This window comes from Crotalus tigris, unplaced genomic scaffold (genome assembly GCF_016545835.1).
Source record: "Crotalus tigris isolate CLP2741 ecotype Arizona unplaced genomic scaffold, ASM1654583v1 scf7180000024441.2113493, whole genome shotgun sequence".
In the NCBI taxonomy this organism is placed as follows: domain Eukaryota; kingdom Metazoa; phylum Chordata; class Lepidosauria; order Squamata; family Viperidae; genus Crotalus; species Crotalus tigris.
The window spans coordinates 424523-450895 of NW_024100610.1; the positions used below are offsets into that span (position 1 = coordinate 424523).

Here is a 26373-nt window from a genome sequence, read left to right on the forward strand (position 1 = left end):
GCGGTAGAAAACACCGCAGTTGGCATCTTCAAAAAGACATTTGCTTTGCATATTTCCATTTCTAATCGTTTTTTGGAGATTGCTTGTTAACTGCTTTTTAACTATTAGGAATCTATATATACATATACATACATACAGAAAATGTGTGATTAGAACTTTGATTTTGGAAAGTTACAGACTAAGGAACCAGGTGCATTTGAAATAAGAATTTGGGATTATTTAGAATCATTGGCATTGGAAAATGCTTTTGTTCTGAATCCTCTTTTTAAAAAACAGGATGAGACTTGCAAGGGTGGACACTAGAAGGAATCAGAAGGGACAAAAGATTTCAATTAAAGGAGAAGAACTCTTATATTTGGCTTACTAATACAGCATAGAACAAAATATTTAAACACTGGTCATATTGGAGGATATTTTTAAACAATGGACCCAGAAGTTAATTTTAAGAGTGTCTGGTTCTATAGAAAGACTATATTTAAAAGATGTTATTAAGAGGCACAGTTTTACCAGATAAAATTGATCTGAAACTGGATTTTAAAATGACAGGATACAATAATGATATGAATAAAAATGCTACACTAGGCATACAAAAGATATTGACTATCTTAATAATTAAAAGAGATGTACAAAAGGAAGAAAAAGAAAAGAGAAGAAAACATTATGAAGAAATGCCTTTCAATATTCTTAACAGCAATTATAAATCCATAAAAAAAATCTTTTTTGTAACACTGTGTATATTTGAACCCTAAATTTCCTGCGTTTTATGAGTCCACCAGGCATGATAAAATGACTCCATATTGCCCACATTTCCAGCATACTCTTTTGTCATGTTCTGACTACAGAAACGTCATTAAGGAAAGAAAGAAAAACTGCACACTGTTTTTCCTGATGGCCAGAAGCCATCTATCTCTTTGTTGTTCTCCATCTCTTTCTGTCCATTCATTTGTGCCTTGGGCCTGACATAGCTCTGAGGTTCAGCAGCCAAGGGGTCAAATACCAGTCCCATGTGGAAGAATGGAAGGCTATTGAGGTACCCCAAGGTCTTTGAAGATATCAAAAGGACAATATGAACGTGAAAGATTGACATGATTGTTTGAAGCAGCAGATTTGGTACTGTAAAGCTCTGCTGTTTTAGGAAACTAGCTTGTTTTTCTCACTGAATGTGATGATCCCTTTTTAAAAATGTCGGTTATGCCTTCCAAAAGCACCAAGCCCTGGGCTTTTGAAAACATATGCTGCTAAACATGAAGGCAAATTTGGCAGGCAAAAATGGCCTTGAGAATTGAGTGTAATCAGATGAGTAGAAAAAGCAGATCACTGTAAGAAGCTAAGCTATCTCTTGCAGAGCCTACTAACAAACTCCAGGAAAAATAATAGTTGAATTAGATGAGCCTTTGGGTGTGTGTGTGTATGTGTGTGTGTGTGTGTGTGTGTGAGAGAGAAAGAGAGAGAGAGAGAGAGAGAGAGGGAGGGAGGGAGGGAGGGAGGGAGGGGGAGAGAGAGAGAGAGAGAGAGAGAGAGTTTGTGTGGGTTGCACACTTGTGTTCTTATTTTATCTATTATTACACTTGTATCCCATGGAATGGGCAAACTCGGGAGACAGTGGAGGACAGAGAAGTGCTATGGTCCGGGGGGGGGGGGTTGTCACGAAAAGTCAGACACAATTTAGCGGCTGAACAACAACAAGCCCATGGGATGTATTTCTGCAGTGAGATTCTCCTGGCAAACGATGAGCTGTCTTCATGAGTGCTGGCAAGAATGTGTTGGCAATGCTATGTTTGGCTTGAAAAATTGAATGTGTTTGGGTTTTAAAATGAATCCTGTAGCAGAGGAAGCCCCAGAAAATAGTGCAGTGCCAAGGAGTGGGAATGAACCTAGGAGTGATGTCTCCAGAGATGGAGACATCCAGTACTGTAATGAGTAGACAAGTACAGGAAGAAATAGATCAAGTTATACTGTATGACATAAGGTATTTACTGCCTCCATGCCAATACATGGGATATAAGGAACAAACAATAAGAAATCCTAAGGTGGAAGGACAAAGATGATTTTGTAAGCATTCCTGAAATGTAGGAGTAAAATGCAGGGACTAAATGATGAACTTAATTGAAGGATTAAGACACACTGTAGAACAGCATTGTATGTGAAGAAAGTACACATAGAGATCCAGGAATTTAACCAAGGGTCCAGTTAAGAGCATTTGAGTAAGAATACCAGGAAGAAAACAATAACCAAGCAGACAGAAGATTTTCATAATCTTCCCTCCTGGATTGATGAAAGAACTTCCAGGAAGGAGAGATGTACAAAGAATGGAAAATTTCAACTTTGAATATAATATGATGTTTGAACAATGGGAGAATATGTGGATAAAAGGCTTAACATTCACATTAAATTATAACCTCAAAGAAAATTTCTACAAAATGATATGTTGTTGTTATTTAATGCCAGATAAGTTATCTAGAATGTATAAAGGTATTTCAAATGAATGCCGGAAATGTAAATCTAAAGAAGGGACTTTTTAACATTTATGCTGGACATGTGATAAGGCAAAGAAATATTGAAGTAGGATTCATATATTAATGGAGAAAATTCTTAAAGTGAACATAAAGATTAAACCAGAAACTTTCCTTATGGACCTAATGGAAAGAACTGGAAAAAATTTTTGGAACTCTGATTTTATATATGGCAATGGCAGCAAGACTGCTCTATGAACAAAAGTGGAAGGATGCCTCGATTCCTACCATGGATGAATGGTTACAAAAACTGATGGAATTAGCAGAGATGGCCAAATTGACTGTGCTGATAAAAGAAAAGAACATAAGTACTTTTGTTTCTACTTGGAAACCGCTTGTGGACTTCGTGCTTGAAGTGGGAAAAATGATATTATGATTTTGTGTTTTACCGATTAGACCAGTGGTTCTCAACCTTTTTAATGCCGCGACCCCCAGCCGGTTGTAAGTCGAGGACTACTCAACCGGTCATAAGTCGAGGACTACTCAACTGGTGCAGCACCGTTTGCAGAATGGGACTTTTGGCGGGCTCAGCAGGGCAGAGACAGCCTGGACAATTCCTATTGGCTTTTGAAAGCCAATAGAATTAGACTCTATTCAAGAGAGTCTATTCTATTGGCTTTCAAAAGCCAATAGAATAAAAGGGAGTAGCACAGCTAAGGAAAAGGGGAAAAAAATGGCAGACTGCATTGTTTGGTGACCCCCGTGAAATGGTCGTTTGGTGACCCCCGTGAAATGGTCGTTTGACCCCAAATGGGGTCCCGACCCACAGGTTGAGAACCACTGGATTAGACCAATGTGCCGATACAGAAGTGGCTAGTGCATTCTACTATAGAAATGTTAAAAGTTGAGATTTGATTTTAATGTCTGATTTTACTGCAAAAGAGAGAGTTGGAAGTCAATGTCTTTTGTTTTTTTCTCTCCCCCTTTCTTCACACTTTTTTGTTTTCTCTTTTTCTACTGTTGTCCCCTACTATTTGCTTTTGTATTTTCATATTTTATGTTATAAATGAATAAAACTAAATAAAAGAAAAAAAGAAAAAATAATCTAAATAAAAGAAGAAGAAGAAAGAAAATTTCAGTTCGTTGGACTTCTGCTGGAAAGCCAACTCAGCCCAAACTTCAAGGTCCTTCAGAGGACATGTTGACTATCTCATTTCCTAGACAGCTGGAGAAGACCCCAGGGAATTGAATCCCCTAGATCTTTCCTAACCAACAGGAAAAGAACTGATTGAAAATCAAATAAAGCATTTGCAGCCTTGGGAGGAAATGACCATGTCGTCTTGCATTTAAAGGGTCTACATAAAATGAAATTGGAGTGTAGTCGTACATACAAACTAAATTTCAGAGGAGACCATTTCAAACCAGTTTAGAGAGGTACTAGGTGAGGTCTCACATATAAAAATCCTCAGGTCAAAGGGAGAGTGGGAAAGTTGGGAACTTTTCAAAAATATGTTGCTGGAAATACGGTTATTTAAGGAGAAAAAAATGGAGGTAGCTTAGGAAACCATTATGGAAGTTTAGGAAACTTTTGTTCAAGCTAAGAGAGCATGTAGAGGAAATGGTTGGGTTTAATGATCAAGGAAGCTGTACCAACAAATAGTTAATGTCATCAGACACGCAAGGAACATTTTTGAGCTATGTACTACTAAGAGGAAGAAAAGGGGATGGGCCTACTGCTTAGAGAAGATAGGGTGTTAACTGGTGAGCAAAAGAACGGTGAGAAAGTGTTTTGTATGCCAGTTTTATGATATATATACAGCAAAAATAATTGTGTCACAGTTTTCCTGCTCTGACAAGGGGCCTTCTTCTTTTTATAGCTAAACAAAGAGCTGGACAGCCAGTGGCATTTAATTTTTCCTCTTGGTTTTTTTTGGTCAGCAAACATGTCCATCCCCTGCAAACTAGCGTGTCTAATATGCAAAATATCATATTGTTATTCATTTGAATTTCTACTGAGCAGAAACATCCTTGCATTGTTGCAACACGTATTTTAGGTACCCTACTGAAATATTTTAGCTACAGCAGTTGCTTTTTATGGCTAATTAGCAATTGGAAAAGGGGTCGGTGAGATTTCTCCTCGTCTCTTACCTGAGCATAGGTACCCTTGGGGGAAATCTCAATTTCTTCCATGCTTCCTTCACTGCTACTGTTATCATCTTCTACATCTCTGCAGCTGTGGCTACTCTCATCTGTCTCCGTATTTGGTGGAGCAGCTTCATCAGTTGCAGATGGGACCTCTTCTGAGTCTCCTTCATCTTTGGTTGAAGAGGGAAGACCTCGGGGATCATCATCTTCAGGGCAAGAGCTCTCCTCAGGCGGCCCTTTGCGGTCCTCACCATTAGCTTTCTCAATCTGCATCTCATCCTGGATCTCTTTGGCATGCTCAAGGTCGTGTTTCAGTAGAGCTGGGATTTCATCCTTTGCCTGGGGCAGAGAACCACCCTCTTTTCCAGGTATATCATTGGCTTCAGTGTTTCCTTCCAAGAAGGGCTGTTCAGGATCTTCTGAATCTTTAGAAATGCTTTGCCTTTTGCCAGTAGCTTCAACCATTGCCTGTGATAAAATCTCCACCGCAAGGTTCTTTGCCACTACCTCAAGGGTCCTGCCGGAATCAACCTCAAGCTCTTCCGATTGATTCTCTTGGCTTTTGCCTTCTGTTCCACTAACAGACTGAGAGTCTGACTCGACACTTTGGCCAGCCTCATTTTGCAATTCTTTGACCTCTTCTTTTGTGGATGCCACCTTGGTGGCTGAAATAGTTTCTGTTTCTTGATCTGGGGACATGGCAATGAGAGATGTGGAGACCTCATTTATGCTATTCCCTGCTGGCAGAAAAGAGTTGCTGGTTGGGCTTACTGGGGATGAAATAACCAAAGAACCTCTGTTGCTACATTGAGAGGAGGAGAGAAAAAAAAGCTACTTAGAATATTTGAATATGCAACCTCCAAAATCTGGCATTTAATTAGTTCAGCATGCCCTACTCTGGCATTCTTCCTATGTACTGAGATTACAAGTCCAACAATCCTCAGCTGGAATTCACTTTGCACTTCTGGTTATGAATTTGGGGATTTGCAAAGCCTCAACCCGTTTGAGAATCAAAGCCTTATTTAGATGTTTACACCCAAATGGCAGCCATATGTGTTTCAAATGCCAAATAAAAGAAGTGTTAAAGCATTAACATACTTTAAAACAGTAGAAAACAACACAGCCAATTCTGAATGACTGTATGACTTAATTAATTTTTGTGGTTCAGCCGGAAACAGCTGGGAGAACATGTGGTTTGAAGGCTATTCCTCATTAAAGCTCACCTCACAATGCCCTTCAGATTGTACTAGACTACCACTCGCATCATCCAAAGTCAGTCTGGAAATTAAAGATTACTTTTTGGGACAAACTCAGGGAAGTAGCTTCTTGGAATGACTGAAGATGCTGTATTCTTCACAGTACTGAAACTCATTCAGGTGGAATTCTAACCATCATAAATTCTGTAACTTTCCCCTCTCTAGGTTGTATTACCCATTAGGTGTTAAACAATTGTTACACATTGTCTATTTCTTTCTGTACACTTGCTTTACACAGAAATTATAAGTATTTTCTTATACTTATAATTGCAATGAAAATGGATCCTTACTGTGAGCAAAAACGGATATGGGGTTCCAGATATTGCAACTGGACACCTGTCACTATAAATGAGCTTCACCTGAAACACACATGCCAAAATTGCTGGAAGGAACAACCTCTCTCTTCATTCTCATACAAATTGTATGAGAATGCAGTCGAATGTGAGGAAAACAGCATGAATTTTGCAAGGGGCCAGCTGTCTGGTCCCAATGCCCCTTGAATTGCATGACTCCTTCTTCACCTGTAGAATGCATGCAGAAACTGAGATGGTTCCCTGAGTGATACAGCAAGACCGTTTTTAAATTTGCCAATGGGTAAAATTTAGTACTAGCTGCCATTAAAACACTCCTTTGAAGATAATTATATGGAAGAAGTGTTGTTATATTCAAGAAGAGCCTGTGGAATTATTAATGTACTTTTAGTTTCAAGCTATCTGAAATCACCTCGTTATTTCAGTGGCCACTGAACTTCAGAATAGGCTTTACCTTTATCAGTAACGGTTCAGAAGTAATAGAATTAGTTACCTATAGATCTTGAGACTGTTGGAATTATTGCAAAAGCTTCCTTCCTTCCTTCCTTCCTTCCTTCCTTCCTTCCTTCCTTCCTTCCTTCCTTCCTTCCTTCCTTCCTTCCTTCCCTCTCTCTCTCTCTCTCTCTCTCTCTCTCTCTCTCTCTCTCTCTCCCTCCCTCCCTCCATGCTTACTAAAGCTGAGATGGCCATCCAAAAGGCTTCTGTGTTTGTTTGCTTTATCTCTGGCTACTCTAGGGTTGCTACTTACATTTTAAAAAATCACATCTTGATTTTATGAATATTTTTTTCTAAATAATTTTAAGAATCTCTTTTAGTGAAGATGTATTCAAAATCTTTTAATCCATAACAAAAGCAAACAAGCTAGATCACTTGACAGCTACTTGGAAAGAGAAGGAGATTTCTCTCTCTCTCAGCTTTCCTGGGATGTTACTCAGACTCCTAACAGATCTGTAGCAGAAAGGAAATCACTTACCTGGAGACCCCTTTAATGATGAAGACTTTATTGGAATGTTGGTTCTCCAGCTTGCTCATTACATCATACAAGTCATGGTTTAGCTAGAAGCAGGAAGAATTAGGGGGAAAAACATTCATACACAACAACCACAAGGACATATCATCATAATCATCACCTTCAACTTTATTATCACTATCTATTATGATTAAAGTTATCACTCTTTCAACTTATTAACTCTGTTACCTGAATTTATTCTTGATGAGGATTTCAAGGTGTCATTGGCTGAGTAATGACTCTTCCTTCTCCCAGTGAAAATGGAACATGTGGCTCAACAATTGAAATCTCAATTGCTCAATATTACATTAAAAAAAATCACATCCTTCCACTTTTACAGGGTTTAGCAGGACATAGCTAACCTCAGATGTTTCCACCCAAAAGAAAAATACAATAATGTGAAGAAAAGGCTTGGGCAATATTGCTATAGAAGAGTCCATGTTTTTTTTTTCTGAAACCCATGCACAGTATTTACAGGGTGCTGGTGGTGATCCCTAGGATGTTATCACCCAGCTGTAACCCTGCTGTGCTTTCACACTGTTGTCTGAATCTGTTTGAAATGTGGAAGAGTTGCCTAGTTTCTTCTGATTGGTAGATCTAGCATTTCTGCTTTGAGAATCCTCCTGGGTCAGAGTGTAATGGTATGTGAGAAAGACCTTGGCAGACAGGGCAAAGAGATGCTGCCTAGGCCACCTATGCCAAAATTGAACAGCCCTCTCTCAACAGAGGAGGGGGAGCGGGATATAACATCATCTATCTCCAGTCTACAACACAGTCCTTTCAACTCAGGAAGGCTTCACAGCCATTTGCACTACTCAGGTGACCCTGAGGACATCCTATGACTGGGTGTTCAGCGACTCATTTGGCTTTCCATTGAGAATCGATGTTAAAGTTGTTGGGCAGGTATTGTGCAATTGCCAGTGGGGCTTCCTGGATTTGAATCTTCCTGCTAATAAATGAGGAAGGTTTCATTTATCAGGTCTCATTTATCAGATCTCGCATCTCATGTTTTTGGCACAGGATAAATGATGCCTTAGTGGTGAAATTTAAAAAAAAACAACCCACAAGTCAAGGTAATCAAACTTCTCACCAATTGATAAGGATACTATTTGGTCTACAGCTGGCTCTTTCCTGGTTTCTGGCCACTTAAATAGCAACAGTTGCTTTCACATTTGCTGGGTTTCCACACGCATAATCTAACCTGGCATTTCTCAACCTTGGCAGCCTGAAGGACGTGTGGATTTCAACTCCCAGAATTCTCCAGCCAGCTGCAGAATTATGAGCGAGCCAGGGTGGGAAAAAGACACCAGGAGTCTTTTCTTAATAAGCGGTATGTTTTCCACCACTGCATATTTACCTTACTCATTTCCTTGTAGAAAATATCTCTCAGATTGGAAATATTCTGGAATATTGTCACATAGCATGCAATTCGACTAGGAAAGAATGAAGACAAAACAGGCAAATCAATGTTAAGTTAGCTGAGCAACTCAACGAGGGGAAAAAAAAAAACATTTGTGAGCCAAATAACCTATTACAGCAAGAAAATGGGAAAATTGTCTCAAGACTGGACCCTCCCTAATTCTCTTTAGGATAAAGGCAGGGAGGGGGAAAGTCATTTTCAGACTTGCAAGATTCTAGTACTGTAACCTTATAATAAAAGTAGTTTTAGTATTCATAACTTTGGTTTTTCAAGTCTGGTCTACTTGAAGAGTTAGCATATTGTGTCAGTAAGGCAATGAAGCAATATGGGCAGAATAGCATCACTCCTATGAATTTTTGCATTCTTTCTTGATGTGGAAAAAGTTCTTTTATTCTTCATCTGTTAAGCCTGTTCTAGGGATGGCATAATAGCTTCTATGGCTATGTTCACACAACACGCTTCACTGGGTCAAGAAAAAACCTACTAGCTGCATTTGTTCTCTGTACAGAACTAAGCTAAAGTTCTGTGTGGTCCCAATCCATTAGTTAGTTTTCATTCATTCATCTGTTCATTCATTCATTCATTCATTCATTCATTCATTCATTCATTCATTCATTCTCTAAGGCTGTTCCACAAAGATTCTGGATGGCAAACTCAAATATATAATGTATTGAACAGAATAGGTTAATTCAAGAATGTAGATGGGGCACTTTGTGAATGTCCCCTAAAAATGTCTGGAAGCTATAACATTTTACAACAATTTGGTGAGGTTAAATTAGGCTTGCCCATCCAACTTTGAGTCTGAGTGAAAATTTGAACTTGTATCACCTGAACCAAGGCCGCCTACTTTCTTTCAGATTGTGAGACTTTAACCTGATGAATTCCCCAGTATTGATTGCAGGTGCAGCAACAGAATGCCTAGTAAGGTGACATTCAGGCATTTCAGGAACTGGGTGTTATAGAAAAGAGGAATAAATGGGAGAATTTGGATTTCTCGTGTTGTCTTTTTTTTCTTCTTCTACAACAGTGTTTCTCAACCTTGACAATTTTAAGGCATGTGGACTTCAACTCCCAGAATTCCACAGCCAGCAATGCTGGCTATGGAATTCTGGGAGTTGAAGTCCACATGCCTTAAAATTGTCAAGGTTGAGAAACACTGTTCTACAAGCCACTAGTAGTTTCCTTCTAAATCACTCTTTACAGAGAACTAATACTTACTTTACCTCGATTATGCTGCCATCCTATGGCCACCAGGCCTCAGTACGTTCCCGGCAACAAATGCATAGTTTACAGTATATGTGCTTTCATAGTAGAGTCCTGAAAAATTTGACTTATTCTCTGCCTTTATTCTGCCACTTGCACTATTCTGTTTGAGCAATCTTCTGGACTGTAATAGTGTTGAATAGCTATAGTTTGGGTGTGGGATGAGGGTGAAGGTTTGTCCTCCAACCTTGTGGGTTGGTTCCTAATGTTTCATTACCAGGCTAGGTAAAATCTTCAGCAGAGTTTAGGGCAGGGGTAGGCATAGCTGACTCAGGAATTCTGGGAGTTGAAGTCCATGAGTCATAAAAGAGCCAAGGTTGCCTATCCCTGGTTTGGGGGATGTCAGTGTTCTTCTGTTTATAAGAGTTTCAGTTGTGGGTGTGTCAAGTGAGGGTCTGTGATGGGTCAGGTGATGGGTCAGGTGTGCATCATCAGTGAGTCTTGTGATGGGTCTTGTGATGGGGAAGTTACATCAGAAACTGGACCTTCAGCATGCATTACCTGTTGTAAAGGACTGGCAATTCTTCTCGTAGCTCTTTATTGAGTTCCTCAAAGACAGTCTGGGTTTTATAAAACTCCTCTTCAGCCTATGGAATCCAAACATTAATTAGAGGAACAGAAACTGCAGACTGGCGAGGCAGTCAAGGATAAAAAGTCCCAGATTCTGGTTACACAGTCTTCAGCATAGATGCCTAACATTTTTTTTTTTTTCAGACTGCAGGGTGTTCTCCAAGAAATAGGCTGAGTCAGGCAAAGTAAGTGGATGGTCCAGGTTAAAACAAAACAAAACAAAAAACCACCACTAAGTTTAATTTTACAATTTTATTAAGTGGTGATTAAAATTCAATTTAACCAGTTAAATAGAATGATAGTTGTATGATCACTCTACTTTTTAAGTTTTCTCTTCTGTGAAAGGGGGGGGGGAATTAGCAATCACAGTAACTTTCGTAGGGACCTTTCGAGACCCACCCATTTCTAAGATGTGGATTGGCTATAGCTTCATGTTGTCCCTTTGTGCTATGCTCTTCACACAAAAAGTTAACTTTGTGTAAACCTATCTATGATTGTTGCCATTCTGCAAGGTCGTATGCAGCACAGAAAAGCAGAGCTCCCAGGCTGCCTTTCTCCCATTTTGCTATTTTTTTCATACTATCTTTCCTTAAGCTGATGCCTTCCAGATGTACTGGAACTGTAACTCACTTCCCACACATGAGCTGGGAGTTCTGGACACAGCTGTGGCAACACATATGGAAGAGATCAGCTGGAGAAAGATTGATCTCTACTCAACTTTCCTTCAGCACTTAGTTCTTCCTGGTTTCCCTTTACCAACATATAAGGAAAGATAATCACTCTTAGAGCAAGTTTCTCAATCTCAGTGACTTGAAGATGCACAGACCAACTCACAGAATTCTCCAGCTTGCTTGAAGTCCATGCATCTTAAAGTTGCTGAGGTTGAGAAGAAATGTTCTAGAGAAGAAGAGGCAGCAGCTCTTTATTCCCCATTGCTTGCCACTAGAAACAGCCTTCTGGGTTTTCTCAAGCTAGTTACGTGGTACTTTTTTTCCCTTCTCCATAGGCTATACAGGAAAACCGGATCAGCTTTTTCTTTCTGTTGTTTCCTTCTGCTTATCATATTGCTCCTTTAGCAATTAATTGCCCCTGCTTTTCCTCTTTGAAAATTGAAGGGATAATCCCTCACCAATGAAACAATAAGGCATGCAGAATTTGTTTTTAAAATGTAGAGGAAAGCAGCTGACTGTTTCCTTTTTTCTGTACATTTATTTACTATTCCTCTGGTGTCATCTATTTATGTCTCTTTTGGAACTGGCAAAGGTTTTTTTATATATATATATAAACGTTTGTAGTATAGAAATGCATATCTGCCACCTCCACAGCTGAAATCCCCAAATTGACCAGGACATCTTTTTGAAGAAGGTTCAGGTGTGAAATAATTGTTTTAGTCCATTTGTCCCCTTACCCCTCCATGAACTTCCTCCAGTGCAAAAGAAAAAAAAAACAACTCTCTAAAATGTTTGGCTCAACCACTGGAGGAATTGGTGTGTGTGTGAGTACCACACTTTTTGCCTTAGAACCAAGAAGTCCTCCACCAAACAGATTCCTCCAACTTATTGATCCTAAGGATGGCAGCCAAAGATGGAAGCTGAAATGTCTGAATATAAACCCTTTGATCTGTATCTAATTGGATTCCTCAGAAGGTATTTTTACCTTAGCAATTTTAACTTCATCTTTCTTTTTGGCATTCTGAAGGGTTTCCAAGTGATGCCTGCTGATGTCATAATCCACCAATTTACGCCCCCTCTTAGCAATTCGCTCCTATAAAGGAAGAGGACACATCAAAGGTCATCTAGAGACAATAGTCTTCTTTGTGTACTATTTTAAAAGAATATCTGAATAGCCTTTCTGAATCTAGTCTGCAAAGTAATCAATCTTCAAGGCACCATTCGGTGTGTAGAAGAAGAGCAAGGTATTGGTAAGGATTTCTTTGCACAAGGTCTTGTAAGATTATCTAGAGAATCCCTGCAGAAAGTTTATTCAGTGACAGGGATAAAATTTGGCTGTGTCTTCAGTATTACAAATCCCATTAAAAACCAAAACTCTAAGCTATCTCTTTTTTATGCCTGCTCAGTTTGAGCTTCTACGTTCCCTGATAGATTTCTCCTTGCAACTCATGTCATCATTGGATTCCAGAATTATAATTATAATTCAGAATTTGTGATGCTGGTGTCCTGACATAGCAAAAATGTAGGCATTTCACCTATTTTTATAGTTAGTATTTTATTTCAGTCGCTGACCAGTGAAACAAAATGAGAGTTAACTCACTGAATATCAATATAACCTATGCAGCACAGAAAGGCTAGAGTAAGACAAGCTATAAAATCATATACAAGGAAAAATAAAAAAAAATGTTGACATAAAAATTAATATGGTAAGATATTGTACAATTTATATAAGGCAATTAAATGATTGTTTAGAATGTGCTTTTATAAATATTGATGTCAATGGTGGCCAAGGTTTTGAGCATAAATTAGAGGTATCAGGATTAGGATTGCTCTTCTCCCATTGATACCAAAGACCACCTTCCCTTTATGCTCAATGGAACAGCTTGCCTCCAGAAATTGTGGGGACTCCATTACTGGAGATTTTTAAGAAGAGGCTAGACATTCACTTGTCTGAGATGGTATAGGTCCTCCTGCTTGAGTTGGGGGCTGGACTAGAAGACCTCCAAGATCCCTTCCAGCTCTATTCCATTCCATTCCATTCCATTCCATTCCATTCCATTCCATTCCATTCCATTCCATTCCATTCCATTCCATTCCATTCCATTCCATTCCATTCTATTCTATTCTATTCTATTCTATTCTATTCTATTCTACTCTACTCTATTCTATTCTATTCTTTCTGTTCCCAAAAAGAACAGAAAAGAGTACCCAGTCTGGTACTTTCCTGATGTATTCCTCCAGTTCTTGACCTGCTGATTTCTAAGCTCTTTAGAAATAAGGACTGCAACAGAAATAAAGAAATAAAGAGGCTGAAAATACTTAACAGGATATATAAGACATAAACTGTCAGGATGGGGAGAAACTTTGCCATATCTTTTTAAAAGTATTTCTAATAAAAGAAAAAGAAGTGTGTGGATGTGCATGTACATGTGGGGGGGGGGAGAAGAACAGTGTCTGAATACACATACATGCATTAAAAAAAAGAAAACCAAAGGCAAGATTCAAGAATGAGCTGGTTCCTCTTGTGAGATTGGTGACATTTCCCCCCAAAAGAAGTTAGATGAAGATAACACCCAAATGAATTATTTGCAAAAAAAGATTGAACTCTATATGTAAACTATAAATATTTCAACAGGAAAAACTGAACTTCTTGGCATTGTATTTTGTTCTAGACAGTGCATACCGTATCGCACACACAAATCCAGAAGTACAATACATACTTTAATTTCATTGAACTGACTCAAGTAGTTGTCCATGGTCCTGATTGCTTGGTCTGCCAGTTTTTCCTCATAATCTTCCCATAGAAGATCATTGCTCTGTAAGAAAAGGGACACACTTTTCAAAATGCAGTTGAAATAACCTCTGTGCAGTTATTCTTTTCTCCCAGGAAGACCTAGAAGTTTACAGGGTCACTCTAAAAATAAAAGTATAAATCTTTTATACAGAGACTGAGAATAAACAAGAGGAATCGGTTTAGTTTCTACCCTTAGACCCTTTTATTCCATTGGGTTTTTTATTGAGCAGCAGAACAAACAGTATTCAAAAGAAAGAGAAAAGAAAGGTTAGTGTCATTTAAAACTGAAATGTGGGATATACCCTACATATTTTCAAGGATACTCTAGAATACTGGAAAATTAAGAATGGAGGTCCAAGTTCTGAGAGCTGGTTTCTAGTAATAGCTATAGCTAGGAATTAGCTATAAGTCTAATGTTTCAGTTTAAAAAGTCACAGCCTTGATATCTGGAACATATCATGATTACCTGAACTATGGCCTTCAATTCTTCATATCCATTCCATTCATCATTGTAAATTTCTTGTAATGTTTCAGACACTTTCTTGGAACTTTCATGCATTCCTAGAAAAGTCAAAATAACTGATAGCACAAGTCACAAGTCAGCATGTTCTCCAGATAAATGGCTGTATTTGCATATGACACTAAGCCATATTTTAACCAAAGTTGCCAAATAACCACTTCTGAATAGGTTCACGCACTATGCTAAACCACCAAGAACAGTTTACAAACTAAACTGTTTGTATTCATACAACACATTAATTTTTTTTTAAAAAAGCTTTCTTATGGTATAACATGATATCTGAAGTGGGAATATGAGTAGAAATCTTCAGTTGTTAAAGAGCCTGATTTAAAATTAAGTTGCTGGAACCTCAACTCTTTGGTGAAGTTTGTGATTACATGATGAATTTAATTTCCCTATTAGAGGTGATTAAAAATGTGAAAGATAAGAAGCATGGAATAAGAGATATAGTTTTCTTTCTCTTTTTTTCTTTCTTATTCTGAGTAGTATTGTATTTTTTTTATGATATGAGAAATGTAATTGTTGGGAGGATCATTGTGAGGGAAACAGCTTAAATATTTAACCATAAATCAACTTTGAAAAAATCTTAACATATAAAATGATTTCAATTTTGTGGGGAAAAAGTCTAAATGAGAATGTTGAAAATAGGACATATAACGCAACCAAGAGGACTAACTAGAAAAGAGGTCCTATATTGATGCTATTACTAATTGGATAAATGTTAGAAAAATGTTTATATTTAACCTCTTTGTTACTGAAATACTAAGAACTGTATTAACCTAATGTTCGCAAAAGAGAACAATATGGGAAGAAGAGAAAATCACGAAGAGCTGTTATGTATAGTATGATATGATAGAAATTAACTATTATTGATGGTTGTGAAATGTGAACCCAGACAATATGCTGTTTACTAAGCACTAGGTTGTTAGTTTTAAAAAAAATCAATAAAATATATATTAAAAAAATAATAAAAATGTGAAAACTGCATTCTGGGGCAACAAGTACAGCTTCCTAACTTCCTAAACTTCCCATCCTGTATCTGTGAAGAGAACAAATTGGCAGATAAATGTACATAAATTGGAATTAAAGGGGTTCTCTCATCCTCATTAGTGGCAGACCTTATGGAACCATATTAGATTCCTTTTCAGTAATGAAACTTCCTGGGTCATTTCTTCACAGCAGTTTTGTGTAAGAATTAAGGGTCAAAGAGACATATACGCTGCCAAGAAGCTCCGTGATGGAAGGATGGGATTTTTAATGGCCTTAACAAGGGCTTGGAGATAAAAGGCAAGCTTCTATCTGTTTTCTTTAAACAGCGTCTCCTCAGATAACAGAGGAGGCTTCAGCTAAGATCCCATACCTGCTGGCTTAACTTAGAAAATGTGCCATTCTAGAATTTGGGTTTTCTGTACCTTTCACAGCAATGAGGAAAGCCTTCAGTTCTTTGTAGAGTTTTTGCCCTTCAATCTGGGGGGAAAAGAAAGGGAAATTGTACTTCTAGTATATTTCTGCATGTCATCCCTATTAGAATATTGTTCCTGGACCTTGGCCATTCCCAAATCCATAAATTTCAACTCCCAGAATTACCCATTCGGCATGGCCAATGTTGAAAATTCAGGGAATTGAAGGCTATATATCTGGAGGCTGTCAAATTTGGGAAAGGCTGCATTAGAGGTTTTTATAGGACTCCCCCACCCCACCCCCAGTCTTCTTACAATCCAGGAACCTGCAGAGAAGAAGATTATGCCAAATATGTTTTACCGTATTACCATAAACCTAGCATCCCCATATTTATAGACATAGCATCATCAGGATCTTTCATAGCAGCCTAGTCAGGTTGAGCTTCTATTTAAAAAAAAAAAAACAGTTTGAGAGTCTTAAACAAAACCTGGTAAAGAGGTATTTCATATTCTGGCATACCAGAAATGCTAGGTAAATCTGACCTAGGCTTGTACAGTACATGTCACCTTTCCACCAACCCCAAATTTCCAGAAAACAAGTTGCTCCCACAATTCCATCATACAACCTGCTGCTGCTGGAAATTATAGGCACTTTGTTCAAATTGTTCATCTTTTGTTTCCACGGTTTTCCCCAGTTTCTGTAGAACCTATGGAAGAGACAGGGAGAGAAAAGAGAACTGCAACAGTTGCTGTACATTCTTGTCCTTCACTTATTCAGGGAGTAGAATAAAGCCTTATTTTAGAGGTGTGCATCTATGGAGTGAGTGTGGACTTGTTTCTGTGAGTGGCACTGCACTGAAAGAAATGGGTTTATCATGTTCTGCTTCTAGCAAAAAGCCCCCAATCATTAGTCTTTCCATGGGTGGAGTAGTGCCTGATATCCCATAAGTTCCTTGTTACCTTCTGGGAGAAGGCTCTGTGGTATCCGAAGCAGAACATCCAGATTCAGTCACAGTTTAGTTCCATATAGCATCAACCTTGTGAACTCTAAAGCTTCCTCTTTCCACTATGTATTCAAGATGGACAGTGATTAACATTTATATGTATTTATATAAAAATTCAGGGAGAGAAACATACATGGACTCTCCAGTAACTTGCAACCCAATAGGAACCCTATATGGAACAGTTTCTTTCTTAACAGTTAAATTTGAGCTGAAAATCTCCAGATGACCAGGAGAGGGCAGCAGAGAGATATAGAAGCTACCATCTCTGTCACCATCTAGAAATCATTTGTAGCCCAAATCTGGTAGCTCTACTCTTTTGCATGTTTTTATTTTCCATGCAAAACGAAGCTCTCCATTACAGATGTGCAATGCAGCTTGCTAACCACACAGTGCCCATCTGTCAGTTCCCATGAATAGCCTACATGACTTCAGCACTCTTCCTTTTTTAGACATTTGTACCACATGGAGGATAAGATAAGAGGCACGGCATGAGTAGGCACAGACCTGCCTTCTCTTGGTTTGTCTATGTAACCTACTGTGTTCAGATTACTAACCAAAATAAAGATTAGCACCACATTTTTTTTTAAAAAAAAAGTAAAATGAATTGTTCCTTGATGTTAAATATACGGATAGACCTATAAAATCCAAAGAGTGTAATCTCAGGTATATTTCACTGGGATATTATCATCTAGCAATAATAAAAATCCCAGGTTTTTTTTTTTTAATGCACTGAAAGCGCAACTCTTGTTTACATAAAAGGGGAGTGTTAGCAGAGAACCACTGGATGACAGTACAAAGAATTTTTGTACCTTTTCATGGCTATCTTTTAGTCATCTGGATTTTTGCAACCCAGATCTGATAACCTTAAAATAGACACTGTCGTGACATATGAATAAGAAACTATGAGCATCTCTCTGTATTAAATGATTCCAAAACACTGTGGTTTCTATATGCAGTTGTAAACTTCAGAGACAACAGAACTACTCTTGTTTACAAAATATTTCCCTCTAGAAGTTTGGGGATTATATTGCTCACAATTTCCTGGAATGACAAAGGGCATAAGCTTGGGGGGGGGGAGGTCGTTTGTATAATTGCACTTCCTGAAATTAGGCTCTTCGGGAGAGATTGGGATCCTTTGGCTGGACTTTGCATTCTTCCAGAATCTTTCAAAAAAGGACCGTGCTGAGTGGTAGAGGAAACATGACAAAGCCTAAGATTTGCTTACAGAAGATGCCAGTTTCAATATCTGGTATCTCTGGGGCAGATGAAGAAATAGCTTTTCTGGCATAATTCAGCATTTCCATAATTAGGTAACTCTAGTATTTTTGGCTAAATTCAGTTCCAGGGTGAAATTCCATCCAGTCCTACTCAGCATGGACCTCTCTGAAACAGAAGAATAAAGCAAATCTCTATATCCTCCTTGGTGTTTTATTGTTCTGCCTTGATGGATTTCTTCAGACCACTTTCTTTTTTTTAATGTCTGAGATAAAAATGGTCCTTTGATAAAACTGTCATGATTGACAAACTGAAATACATCAGGAGAAGTGGTTCAGTGCACTCCCAGAGCAACTAGCGTTTAGAGGTAATGTTGAAAGTGGTTTCTAGTTCCCATTTCTTGTTGCACAAGAAGAAGAGTTCAGTGCGACATTTAACAGTGATAAGACTCTGTTCTCCAAAGCAAAGTTGGGTCCATCCATTGGAGAAACAATAATCCTTTGCAGTCAGAGCTCGCATTTTGTATTATTGTTTAATGCAGTGGTTCTCAACCTTTTTAATGCTGCGACCCCCTCCGTGGTATCCGAAGCAGAACATCCAGATTCAGTCACAGTTTAGTTCCATATAGCATCAACCTTGTGAACTCTCAAGCTTCCTCTTTCCACTATGTATTCAAGATGGACAGTGATTAACATTTATATGTATTTATATGTAAGGTTGTAGGTATATACATATGTTGTAGATAACATGTTTGTACGTGTGTTATGTATGTGTACACTTTTGAGAGCAGGCAACAGAATTTCATTTTTTATGTGTGCCAGTGTGCCCACAGTAAAAAAAATGACATTAAAGGTTATCTTATCTTAGAACAGGGGTTCCCAACCAGGGGTGGTCACACCCCGGGGGTGAGAGACGATATTCCAGGGGGTGTGAAAACTTGGGTTTTCAAAATTATAGTGTATATGCATAATGCATTGCTGTTATTTAGAACTTTGGTAAGGGGTGTGAGAATATGTCAGAGACATTCCAGGGTTGCGGGGTATAGAAAAAGTTGGGAACTTGGACAGCACACCAGAGCTAATTTGTCATGCCGAAAACAAAAACGACACTTGGGAGATTCTTTCAAGCTGAGGTTGGTTTTTTTTTATTATTATTTCACATATAGACAAAATCTTGCCAAACTGAGCGCTGTACTGTCTTTGCCTCTATAACAGTGTTTCTCAACCTTGACAATTTTAAGGCATGTGGACTTCAACTCTCAGAATTCCACAGCCAGCAATGCTGGCTGTGGAATTCTGGGAGTTGAAGTCCACATGCCTTAAAATTGTCAAAGTTGAGAAACACTGCTCTATAATATACCTGTGAACTATTAGGGAGGGCCTTTGCCCTCTTTCTCTCACACATGACATCTGGGCTCAGTTGCCTCTTACTCCTCTGGAATGCACTTCCTCCTTCCTCCTGGGATTCCATCTCGCTACTACATTCCACCACATACAGGTAGTTCTCGACTTATAACAGTTCATTTAGTGATCGTGCAAAGTTACAACAACACTGAGAAAAGTGACGTATGACCGTTTTACACGCTTACGACCACTGCAGCATCCCCATGGTCACGTGATCAAAATTCAGACGCTTGGCAACAGGTTCATAGTTATGACGTCTACAGAGTCCCGGGGTTATCTGGTCACCTTTTAGTGACCTTCTGACCACCCAAGTCAATGTGGAAGCCAGGTTCGCTTAACAATGGTGTGACTAACTTAACAACTGCAGTGATTTGCTTAACAACCATGGCAAGAAAGGTTGTAAAATGGATCTTTCTTGCTTAGAACAGGAATTCTGGGCTCAGTTGTGGTAGAGGACTGCCTGTATTTTTTGCAAACGAATTCCACCCCCATTCCTCTAATTAAAAGACTGCAATGTTTGATGGCTCTAATCATTTCTCTGTCTTGCAAGTTAATAAGGTAAAGAGGTAGAGATGGACACCTCTTGCCAAATAACAGAACATTTCCACAGCATCCTGTGTGTGCAAGTATCATTTTCTTGCTTGCATCTAATGAGGGCTTGGATAGAATAGTAGTAATGAGGTGGAAGGAGGGAGAAGGAAAGCTTGTTTTGAGCAGGGCCCACACTCTAAGTTGATGACACACCCTGCATTCTGGAACATTCTTCTTGTGGTTTCCTTCTCTCCCATTGCCATCCGATACTATTAATACACTTACACAGAAAAACAGCAAAAATGCATTTGACTACTATAAAAGGACTTCCTTCAGTGTTTATCAGGACCAGCAGAATGTTTTGGAGGAGATTAAAGTCAATCCAAGCGTTAATTAGGAAAATACATTTGAAGCAGTATGGTGCCTTCTGAATTTGGCCTCGTGCTCAGCAGACCAATGAAGATCTATTCAATAGAACATTTTTGGTATGCATAATTACCATATCTGGATAAACCCAGACAGTCAATTGTTAACAGCAGGAGTCTTGCTGCTTCTTTTTGCTGTACTTAGTGGTTATCTGAATTTTTGTAGCCCTTAAATGAAAGCTCTACAGCAGCCAAGTGCTCAAAAGCAAAGCTAAGAAAAATGGGGCTTCCTCTGTTTCATTGTCCTGAGCATCCGGTTTTCAATAGTATATTGTTTCTGAACATGATGGAGGTTTCATGATGCTAACCTGCCCAATAATGGGTGGTTAAACTGGTGACCACAGGCTTCTTAGGCTTCAGTTTCTCTCGGTCATCAAAGCCCATAGTAAAGGACTGTGGGAACTGTAGTTCAAAATGTTTTGCAGAGCTTAGGGCTACCAGTTCCATTAAGGCAAAGCAATAAAACATGGAGCCTATAAAGAGCTGTCAGGTATAGAGTCAGAATCACCCTTGTCTGTTGCTGTACTGAACTAGATCTGAGCAATATTCAGTTTGCATAATGGAGTAATTCGTGATTAACTAAGCTAGCATGTCATCCAAATCCAGTCTGAAGGGCGGGAATCTTTATTGTGCTAACTAAGCTGTCCTTCTCTGTTTGGGTGGATACGTAGCAATTATCCTCAGATGAGTGAGGCTCTTCTCAGCTATTTCCAACAACTGATTATGGTATCTTGGTACATCCATTGCAATAGAAATATGGCAAGCAGGCTATTAGGAAGAGTGATGGATGAGCCACCCAAACACATTCCCTGTAAAAATTCACCACAACGTCAGCAACAACAAAAGCTGTGTGTTCTCATTCCATTAACATGTTCTCATTCCAATAACAAAGCAGCTTATAAGATGAAAGGGATATTTAAAAATCATATAAAAATACAAATTAATCCACAAGTCCTTGAATCATTGGGAGTTAGGCAGTATGTAAATTTAGTAAATTAAATAAAAAGTTCATCATGTAAAGTGCCAGGGGATGACACCATCTTCAGTATCAGGAGTGGTTTGTCTCCTTGAGGCATTTCTACAACTCCCCATCTCTGGAGAGGATGGCTAAGGATTCACTTTTGCCATTCTTTTGATGTCCAAGTGAAGACTTCATTCTAGACTTTTGCTGTAGATTAGAAGATGGCTGCCCAAAGTGAGGATATTCTGTACCTCTTTGCTGCCATCTCGTGGGTAGGTGTACTATTGCAGCCTAGATTACATAATCTTAGAGTCTCTTAGGCCTTTAAGGTTGAATTTCTGTGAAGTTTCACAACACATTCTTTTACCTTAAAGCATTGTACAAGTTAGACTGCTGACTAAATACTGCAGAAAGAAAGTGTTCTCCTAAGCTAGGTATCAGCCAGTCAGTTGAAAATGTCACATCATTTCTCAGTTTTCCATTTTGCCTCTCCTCCCTATCCCCATCAACCAATATGCACTGGTCCTGAGCACAATTAATTCTTTTTGGAATATTCTATTTTCTGTGAAGCTTGGCACCCCCCCCTCCCAACCCCCCCCCCCATGATCCATTCCATCTTGTGCATGGAGGATGCTTTTTTGTTTTGGGTAATACATACCTACTGTAAATTTAGTAAAAAGCTAATTACATAAATTACATGGGGATGACCCCAACAGATATATTACCTATTAGAATCTACCTAAAATTCTTACGTGTATACATCCTCAAGAACAAAGCTGTCAAGATATTTCAAATGAAAGAAAAGATAGTATTTCAAGGCTGGATACAAACTAGTGGCAAAAGGGGAATATAGGTAAAGAATCAAAGGATGGAGAATGGGGCTATCAAACTGAATTTCAGGTTGATGACACTGATTACACAGAATGTCTATGGAGATTCTCAGTCATCCAGGTCATGACTGTCCCAAAGGTGATTACACAGAAGACTTAATTTCTATTACCCCAAGAAAGCGGGATCAAACTGCAAAGAAAGATATCCAGGCTAGAACCGGGACCTTCCTGACTGTACAGTACTAATTAGCAGCCAGTGGAACAGGCTGCTAAATGAAGCAATGAGTTCATCGCTAGAGATTTTCACACCATGGTTGGATGATGGGAGGTGCTTTAATAGATCCTGCACCAAGCATGGGACTGGACTAAATGAACTTTAGCATCTCTACTACTTTAATTCTACGCTTCTAATGTTTGTGTGTGGGGAAAGCATTGCAGAAAGTGGGCTTTGAGACCTCACATGACCAGGTTCTGCCATCAGGGAATGTGAAAAGATGTAGCTTATCAGGTTATGAGCTTCTTCCTGATCAGCATTCTTCCTGATCGTTTTTGTTCAATTCTTTTTGACTGAATATAATCCCCTCCCAGTCATTGTACCATCAGATGATCAGGCTTCTTTTTGTTTACCGTTCTGGGGGGGGGGAGGGCAAGGCCATTCAGGGTGTGTTGTGTGATGCTGGAGGGTTTGTGGACTATGGACATGGTAGGAAATCAAGCCCGGTGCCAATTCTCTTGCAAGTAATAGCAACTTTAAGATGATTTAGAAGAAAGGAATAGGTATGGAGGAAATATTAACCCTGAGAGCCAGTATAGTGTAGAGGCTAAGGTCCTGGGCCAGAAATCAGTAAGAGTCTGTTAGCATCTTTTCCAACTAAATAATTTTACTAAAAGGCGTAAGCTTTGTGAGCAACAATTTGCTTCCTCAAAAGCAGGGAGTGGCAAAACGTGGGTGGGACTATGACCAGGAAGACTGACATTTGATTTGACGGTCAGGCACTAGAAATCCCCATGAAACTGGATCGTCCCTGCCTTTCCACCCAACATACCTCAGCTGGACTTTATGGTAAGGATAAGGTGAAAAGAGAGACAAGACCAGTGGTGGGATTCAGTTAGTTCGCATCACTTCGGCAAACCTGGTAGTTAATTTTTTGTTGCCCAGGCCCAGCACTGACTTCCGGAAGCGGCATCGACACAGAGAACTAGTTGTTCACATATTTGAATCCCACCACTGGACAAGACTCTTGCAAAATGCTATGAGGTCATAGAGGAAAAGAGCTACAAATTACAGAAGTGGTTTATGCCTCCAAACCGGATACCATAGCCTCTGTTTAATTATCCCATTGCAAGTGGTTTTGATAACAACGACATTCGTATGCTGCTCCTAAAAGGCATCCAGTCAGGATAGCACAGACATGCTACCCGCGTCACAGAAATATATGCATGACGATATATTTCTAAACATTTCAGACAAAATCTCTTCCACAACATAACACCTCTTCTTTCTCACAAGATGCAATTATTTTCAAAATGCACCTACCACATTGAACCGTGGGCAAACTGACTTTATTATGGGGATATGTGTGAATCCCCAGCTGTTGCCTGCAAAATAGCAGGTGTTTATGTTAAGCTGTCTTTCTTTTCTTCTTTCAAGATTCTCACCTTCACCCTAGAATGACTGCCAGGGGAGGGCCTGTTCATGTGAACGCTTAGCCTGCTTTGGACCAAGATCACTATTCTGCTTGATAGAACGACATTTGCTGAATCCCTGGAATGGGGAATACAGGCAGTGCTTGATTTACAACCATTCCAAGTTACAACAGCATTGAAAAAAGTGATTATGACTATTTTTCACATCTACAATCACTGCACCATCCCCACAGTCATAGGATCAAATGCGGATTGCTTGCCAACTGGCATCTGTTTACTACAGTTGCAGTGTCCCAGGGTTATGGGATCACTTTTTGTGACCTTCTGACAAGCAAAGTCAATGGGGGAAGCCGGATTCGTTTAACAACTGTGTTATTAATATAACAACTGCAATGATTCACTTAGCAACTGTGGCAAGAAAGTTTGGGAAATGGGGCAAAACTCACTTAACAACTGTCTGGCTTAGCTACATAAATGTTGGGCTCAGTTGAGGTCATAGTGATTTGTCTAGTTTAACTCTTTAGCATAACTGTGCTTCTTCTTTGGATTAATTAGTATATTAGCATTATCTTCCCTCCCTTGGCCAAGTATTGTACCATCATAACTACAGATGTGGTTTAGATCAGGGGTCCTCAACCCCCGATCCATGGACCGGTACCAGGCTGTGGCATGCCAACAACCGAGCCACACAAACAAACATAGAAATGCAGGCAACACACAAAACCACACACTCTCCAGTCCACGGAAAAACCTTTCTCCACAGAACTGGTCTCTGGTGCCCAAAAGGTTTGGGACCTCTGGTTTAGATTGTTTGTTTCAGATATATAGGAGAAAAATCCTTTCTTTCACTGGGATGTTATCGAAAGAAAGAGAGCATCTGCTTTGGGGTGGCTCAGGGATAACTGATAAGTTGCGATGATTAGCCTCTTGTATTAGGATGAGGTGGGTGGACAAAATCCATTTTCCTCGGTTTCTCATTCAACTCTGAACTTTTATTGAATGTTTTTGACCCAGTCATTGCTTCTCATCCCAGCCTACAAGATTTACAAGGGGTAAAATTGGAGTATACTATAGTATGTATACCAGCTTGATCCAGGATATGAAAAATATTCAGGACAATATGAAAAATGTCCAGAAAGCAGAAATGAACAACAGCCCAACTTCCCTTTCAACTTTATCTAACCTCTCATTTTGGTGGGACAATTTAGGAGAACTAAAAAAGACAAGGGCTGTACCCATATCATTTTCAGATCACAATAAAACTATAAAAGTGAAAGAACATTTCAAGATAAATACCTTTTCTTGGGCTCGGCTGAGCTGCTTTTGAACCCGCTTAGCAAACAGGCCGGCACCTCCTGTCTTGCCTTCTGCCATGGCTGTGACTTGCTGTGTACAACTTCTGTTTTCAGCATCAGCTTTATTTGTGGTTTATTTTTTTTCTTTAAGGAAGGAAGTCAAGACGTGTTAGTGATCACTAGGCTGGGCTCTGCCTCACCATTGGTTTGAGGCATACTTGCTTCCTCTGCTGGGTTCTGGATAAGCAAAGTTTCCCTCACAGATAATGTAAGGTGGAAAGTTGTTCTTGTACGTGTCAGGCCAGAAAAACCTTAATTAAGGTCAAAACCCAACACTAGGTAAATAGAAAACAAAAAATGCAATTAGGTATATTGAGTCCACGTGCAAGCAAATTCATGGATCTCATAACATCATTATAAAAAACTAATGCTGACTGTTGTCTCATCTTGGGCCTTATCCAGTGATGGGATTCAAATATGTGAGCAACCAGTTTTCTGTATGGGTGCCACTTCCAGAAGTCCATTCTGGGCCTGGGCAACAAAAAATTAGCTACCGGTTCTGCTGAAGTGGTGTGAACTGGCTGAATCCCACCACTGGCTTTATCTGTTGTTGTATGTTGTGTGGAAAAACTGCTGCCTGGCTATTTAAGTAGCACATATCCTCATCTTCTAGAATGGCCTGGAAATTTTTATTTTTATTTTTATGATAATCCTTGGATGTGAAGCCACTGACTCTATGGATATAGTCAACATTGATCGGGAGCAGCCCGCAGTTGGTTATGAGACAGGCAACAGTTAGAGTTCTCTGGTGGCTGATTTCTTTAAAAAAAAAAAAAAAAACCAGCTAAACTCATGCTAGGTTTTGATTTCTCATTTAATGTATTTTATTCCTTCTAAGAATAGACTTAAATCAAAGTCAGTCCATCCCCATTTGTTTGTATAAGAGCGATCACAGATCATAGAAATCTTCTTCCTGAACAGATTTTGTAATTTCCCATCTCTTGTTTAGATATCTCATTGCCTGCCACTCTTATTTCTGCAGCATGAAACTTAATCATGATGTCTTTCTTTCAAAAATAGAGCCATTGTTTGTTGATTTTTAAAAAATATTTCCATCTTGCTAATCCTATAGAGTCCTACAATTTTGGTCATTAGTGGGCTACTTTCTTCAATATTTTGACTCACAATAGGACTCCGTATGTTTTGAAAATAATTGGAAAGAAAGCTTTAGATCTTTTGCAGGCACAGCT

At 39.1% G+C, this 26373-nt stretch overlaps 1 protein-coding gene across 1 annotated transcript in view; it reads right to left on the reverse strand.

Annotated features, from left to right (window-relative positions):
- The window catches only part of BIN2 (bridging integrator 2), a 31823-nt gene extending 6604 nt beyond the window's left edge, over window positions 1–25219 (reverse strand). Inside the window, exons 1-10 of the mRNA XM_039331990.1 lie at window positions 25125–25219; window positions 16439–16519; window positions 15825–15879; window positions 14359–14453; window positions 13819–13914; window positions 12084–12191; window positions 10359–10444; window positions 8532–8607; window positions 7139–7221; window positions 4602–5400 (exon numbers count right to left, since the gene is read on the reverse strand). Of these exons, the coding sequence (XP_039187924.1) occupies window positions 4602–5400; window positions 7139–7221; window positions 8532–8607; window positions 10359–10444; window positions 12084–12191; window positions 13819–13914; window positions 14359–14453; window positions 15825–15879; window positions 16439–16519; window positions 25125–25202 (1557 nt within the window). The 5' untranslated portion in view covers window positions 25203–25219. The remainder of the gene's footprint in view (window positions 1–4601; window positions 5401–7138; window positions 7222–8531; window positions 8608–10358; window positions 10445–12083; window positions 12192–13818; window positions 13915–14358; window positions 14454–15824; window positions 15880–16438; window positions 16520–25124) is intronic.
- Window positions 25220–26373: the final 1154 nt, after the last annotated feature.